At 38.8% G+C, this 5,539-nt stretch overlaps 1 protein-coding gene across 1 annotated transcript; it reads left to right on the top strand.

Moving 5' to 3' along the window:
• Positions 1-1,185: 1,185 nt before the first annotated feature.
• On the top strand, positions 1,186-5,334 carry LOC137725910 (serine/threonine-protein kinase BSK1-like). The gene is made up of 9 exons (XM_068464750.1): positions 1,186-1,677; positions 1,799-1,934; positions 2,434-2,567; positions 2,673-2,778; positions 2,913-2,998; positions 3,650-3,838; positions 4,283-4,447; positions 4,535-4,648; positions 4,883-5,334. Exons 1-9 carry the CDS (start codon positions 1,351-1,353, stop codon positions 5,135-5,137), a joined length of 1,512 nt encoding a protein of 503 aa, XP_068320851.1. The 5' UTR covers positions 1,186-1,350; the 3' UTR covers positions 5,138-5,334.
• Positions 5,335-5,539: the final 205 nt, after the last annotated feature.

Consider the following 5,539-nt stretch of genomic DNA (forward strand, 5'->3'; position numbering starts at 1 on the left):
GCAGAATTAAATAGGTATTGGGGGCAATTAGTTTCCTTTTCCTAGAAGAAGTCTATCTCCAAAACAAGAAAGGAGATCAAGTTCAAATTGGAAAATAACTTTACAAGCCCAAACAGCTTGAGATTTCTACACCTACTATCATTTCCTACATGCAGCACAGTAGGTGTGGGCATTTGTGGAGCCTAAAATAATCCCAAAAATTCTAGAGGCGACAAATGGACTTTTATTCTAGAAAGACAAGATTGACCTCAATAAATGAGCAGACTTCTCAGATACTCCCATGCGTAACTCACACCCTTGAAGGTCCCAACAGCTGAATACAACTGCCCACAGCTCACCTGACCTTGACAAGGAATTAAAGATAAGGATTAATTAATTACCCAAATCCTATCTTTAATACATTCTCAATTGAATATTGACTCCAATCAAGTACGTAATCCCAATTTAAATAAATTAGGGATAATCACACCATTATCTCAAGATATTATTTCCTATTTAATATCTTGAGAATATTTTGAGAATATTTCTCCATGAACACCTTGGCCAATAAGATGCCACCACGTGTAGGTTAAAACCCTAATATTGTGGCAGACCCTATCCCTATAAATACCCCATATTCTAGCAAATTTTCAGAGCTTTTGCTACCCCAAAAAAAAGCTATAAACACTTTACTCTCTCAAAGAAATTGACTTAAGCATCAGAGATCTATTGGCCTAATCCCCTTCCCCACTTCGTGGGCACGTGAAGCTTAGATCTTTGATCAAAAGTGTTGATTGTTTTGCAGGTGCATTTTCGTCAAGACTGAAGACGGCGGAAATTTGCATCGACACTGATTATGAATAAAAAAACATAAAACTATTACTAAAAATTTGCATAATATCTCACCAAAACTTTGTAAAACATGATTAATTAATATAATTAGAATGTTGAACATTGCGAAACTTTAGTGAGGAAGAGGCTCAAAGATCTTGAAGGTGGTTGTCCTGCGTCCATTTTCTTTTGCACAAGGAAATATAATAAAAGCTTTATCTTTTTAGGGAAAATTAAAAAAAAAAAAAAAAAAAAAAATCAAATTACCAAAGTGATTAGTGGAAATAATAGAAGGGTAGTAACTAATTAAACTGTAGCAACTAGAAAATGCTTTAAATACCATAACCTCTAACATTAAACTGCCAGGAACCTCTCTCTCTCTCCCTCTCTCTCTCTCTCCCTCCTTCTAACCCACTAGGCACTCAAAGCAGAGGCAGCAAGGAACCAGCTCATGGTTGTTTTCTAAAAAGCTTCCATCTTTCCGATTCCAAGAAGCTCAAATACTCACTGAATTTTCAAACCCCGACAGAAAACCAAGTCATGGGTTGCTGTGAATCCAAAGTTTCAGAGAACCAACAACCAGAGAAAATCCAAACCCAGCATCTAGCTCACAACAGCCAGACCCCGACCCACCACACGAATCCCACCTCCGGATCCGACCCGGAAACCGGCGGAACCCCACCCTTCTCCGAATTCTCCTTCGCCGACCTCAAAGCCGCCACCAACAACTTCAGCTCTGACTACATAGTTTCGGAGAGCGGCGAGAAGGCCCCTAATCTTGTTTACAAGGGCCGGCTGCAGAGCCGCCGTTGGATCGCCGTCAAGAAGTTTACCAAGATGGCGTGGCCTGATCCCAAGCAGTTTGCGGTGAGCTTGGCTTTTGTGCTTTTGCTTCATTTGGGTTTTTGAGTTTTTGGTATTTTTTGGTGGGTTTTCAATCGTTTTGTGAATTGGGTCTATGAATGATTTGTGGGTTTTGGTTTTGCAGGAGGAAGCTTGGGGTGTGGGGAAGCTGCGGCATCGGCGGCTTGCAAATTTGATTGGGTATTGCTGTGATGGGGATGAGAGGCTGCTTGTTGCTGAGTACATGCCTACTGATACTTTGGCTAAACATTTGTTCCACTGTATGCCAAATAAAATCTATCTTTATTTACTATTCGTCTTTCGACTTCACCTGGTTTATTTAGAATGCTATTTTTAGCTCAGCTTCTAAGATTTCTCATTGACCCTTTTGTGAAGTACCTCTAAATATATAGCTTTTTAACAACAAACATTGAAATGCAAGATGGTATTGACATTAGTTTTCTACAACACGAAACGTTCCATTAATCATTTTTTTTTTTTTTTTTTTTTTTTTTTTTTTTTTTTTTTTTTGGTTAATGGTTCGGTCATTGATCTTAGTTGGCCATGTTAATCCCAGATGATGTTAAACATTCTTTTCATTTGGAGAAGTCGTGGGGAGGTGGTTTTTAGTGTGCCAGTACCGTGCTTGTCTTTGTACTGCTAATTTACTAAGTTTTGCATAAGCAATCAATTCAATGTTTTGAGTTTTGTTCCTCCAAATTTAGAATTAGTTGCTGTGTTTGTCAAAAATTAATTTTTGGGCTCCGCTTGTTCATACAGGGGAGAATCAAACCATTGAGTGGGCCATGCGTTTAAGAGTGGCTCTTTATATTGCTGAAGCTTTAGATTATTGCAGTACCGAGGGCCGCCCGTTATACCACGATTTGAATGCTTATAGGGTTCTCTTTGACGAGGTATTCGATTCTCAAATTCAATCATCTTTGTTTAAAATGTGTTTTCAGTCACTTCAGTGTTCATTAGTTTTTAGGGTGATAATGTAGTATTCGATGGACTTGTAGGATGGTGATCCTCGTCTTTCGTGTTTTGGCTTGATGAGAAATAGTAGGGATGGGAAGAGTTACAGTACAAATCTTGCTTACACGCCACCTGAATATTTAAGAAATGGTAATAACTTCTCTAGCCTAGATATCACCTATCCGTTTGATCATATTTCTCGTCACTATTCTAGTTTTCCTATCTAAACAACTTCTCCTGCTTGAGATATGCCGACTTTACCTGGTTGTTTATTTACTTTGTAGGAAGGGTCACTCCAGAAAGTGTTGTTTATAGCTTTGGCACCGTCCTTCTAGATCTGCTTAGTGGGAAGCACATCCCTCCAAGTCATGTAAGTGGACTGCTATAAATGTGGCATGCACATTTTACAGCTAGTGTGTCCTATTCCTTTGCTTACTTATTCTAACTAGAGTCTTTAGTGCTATACTATAGTCATGTTGGAGTGCGTCAACTTATAATTGTTCGCTCAAAGTGATTACAAATAATCTGTAGTGGATCTGTTTATACTAAGCTTGATTGTTGGAGTAAGATACTCAGAAAAATCTTTGAGTATTCAATCTCTCCTGAATGTTGGATTTGAGCATCAGTTGTCTTCAAACCACTGGATGTTATAGGAAACAAATAATCAACGAACAAAATCCCTGTTTTATATAACTTGATTCCCTCTCCATATCATTTGCCCATCTCTTGATACTTGATGAACACTCTTTTTTATCTAATTGCAAAACTGGTATCATAGTTTTTATTAATTTGCATAATTATAAATTTTTATTTTTTTTCCGTTTCATCACATTAGAATTTTTTTCATCATCATCATCATGGTATCTGGATTATGAATTTCAACAATAATTCATTATGCTGGGTGTATCCATCATGCTCTTTGAGTTGTTTACCAGCTTCTGTTATTATCTAGAGTTAACCCTCTTGTAAGATGATCATACTTCACAATGTTTACATTGTTGAAAAAATATCATGTAAACAGGCACTTGACATGATACGAGGGAAAAATATCATTCTGTTAATGGATTCACACTTGGAGGGGAAATTTTCTACAGAGGAAGCAACTGTAGTTGTTAATCTTGCCTCTCAATGTCTCCAATATGAACCTAGAGAGCGGCCTAATACAAAGGACCTTGTTGCAACACTCGCTCCACTGCAGACCAAACCTGATGTAAGAGACTTTCCCTATAGGATTATTAAATTGTCTCGTTTATGGACGAAGCTGTTATTCTTTTCTCAGTGCCTTATTCTTGGCTTTGTACTAGTGACTTTGTATGTCCCTGGCATAAGCTGTTTTATGATGGCTTAATATGGCTGGGTGCAAAAGGAATCACTTCACACTATATTTGAAATAGTGGAGTCTCATGGACTGGAAAATGATGCATGCACAGTGCATATGTGGGTTGTGGTTGGCATCCTCGCCATAGCTGATGCCTTTAACCTCTTTTCGGGCATTCCTCTGTGGTGCATCCATATATTCTTATATGGCCAAAACTATGTTTATCTGATGACCTAATATTGGATCATATGTGTTCTATACTCGGCTGTGCTCTTAAGTTGATAAAGGAGGGCTACTTCACAATAAAAATCTAATTACCAAGGTTCTGGATTGTAGGTTCCATCTTATGTCATGCTTGGAATTCCAAAGCATGAAGAAGCGCCTTCAACCCCACAACGTCCCCTTTCTGCTATGGGTGACGCCTGCTCTCGGATGGACCTCACAGCAATCCATCAGATCTTGGTTATGACGCACTACAGAGATGATGAAGGAACCAATGAGGTACGTTTGGTGGTACTAGAGCGTCTTGCATATCCTTGCTCATTCAATTTATACTGAGATATCTTTTTTGAATTTATATGGATTCAGTTATCTTTCCAAGAGTGGACTCAACAGATGAGAGACATGTTGGAGGCAAGGAAACGAGGGGATTATGCATTTCGGGACAAAGATTTTAAAGCAGCCATTGAGTGTTACTCCCAGGTATAACTTTGTTGTTTGTTCATGTGTATATGTTTTATTTATATATTTTTGATCTTGTGGGCTGGAATTACGCCAATAAATTGACTGAACTTTTGATTAGGAACCTTTCGTTGATTGGCATAGCTCTTTGAGACATTTTGTTTCATTTCTGTGTTAGTTATGGGCTCATCGATTTATAATCTTGAACTAAGGCCTTGAGAAGTGAGTCATTCCTTTTGTTCTTTTTGGGCGCAGTTCATAGATGTTGGAACTATGGTTTCGCCAACTGTTTTTGCCCGACGCAGTTTATGCTACCTGTTAAATGAGCAACCAGATGCTGCCCTTCGAGATGCAATGCAAGCGCAATGTGTCTATCCGGAATGGCCCACAGCCTTCTACATGCAGTCAGTTGCTCTAGCCAAGCTGGACATGCACAAGGATGCTGCTGACATGTTAAATGAAGCGACTGCGCTAGAAGAAAAGAAGCAGCGAGGAGGCCGGGGATCATGAGGATCAACTCTGTAATAACTAATGAGTGATAGTCCATTATTTACCATTACCGGTTGACAATTGTTGTTGAGGCTACACGTAATTTGTATAAAATCTGAGCTGGGAATCCAAATTGTCTTTACCGTTGAGAATGTATGTACACAGAAACGCCTTTTGTTGCACTAGTGAATCAGTGAATGTCTGCCTCTCTCTCTCTCTCTCTCTCTCTCTCTGGTCTTCTGCAAGTACCCATGGAAAAATCTTTCCCAGGCCATTTGTTCCAGTTAGTTATTTGTCGCTCGACGAATGAAATCTGAATGAAATCTAAAAATTCACAAACTATTTGTGTTTTTTTCTTCCTCTAGAGCTTCACAAATGATGTGCTAGTGACAGTTAAAACGCGAACGTGCCCTAGAGTATATT

This window comes from Pyrus communis, chromosome 2 (genome assembly GCF_963583255.1).
Source record: "Pyrus communis chromosome 2, drPyrComm1.1, whole genome shotgun sequence".
Taxonomy (NCBI): Eukaryota; Viridiplantae; Streptophyta; class Magnoliopsida; order Rosales; family Rosaceae; genus Pyrus; species Pyrus communis.

Bases quoted from the DNA above. Each gene is read 5' to 3' on its own strand.
- LOC137725910 (XM_068464750.1), top strand. From the start codon at position 1,351: ATGGGTTGCTGTGAATCCAAAGTTTCAGAGAACCAACAACCAGAGAAA. The intron at 1,935-2,433 runs GTATGCCAAATA...TTGTTCATACAG, and splicing joins GGCTAAACATTTGTTCCACT to GGGAGAATCAAACCATTGAG. The intron at 2,779-2,912 runs GTAATAACTTCT...TTTACTTTGTAG, and splicing joins ACCTGAATATTTAAGAAATG to GAAGGGTCACTCCAGAAAGT.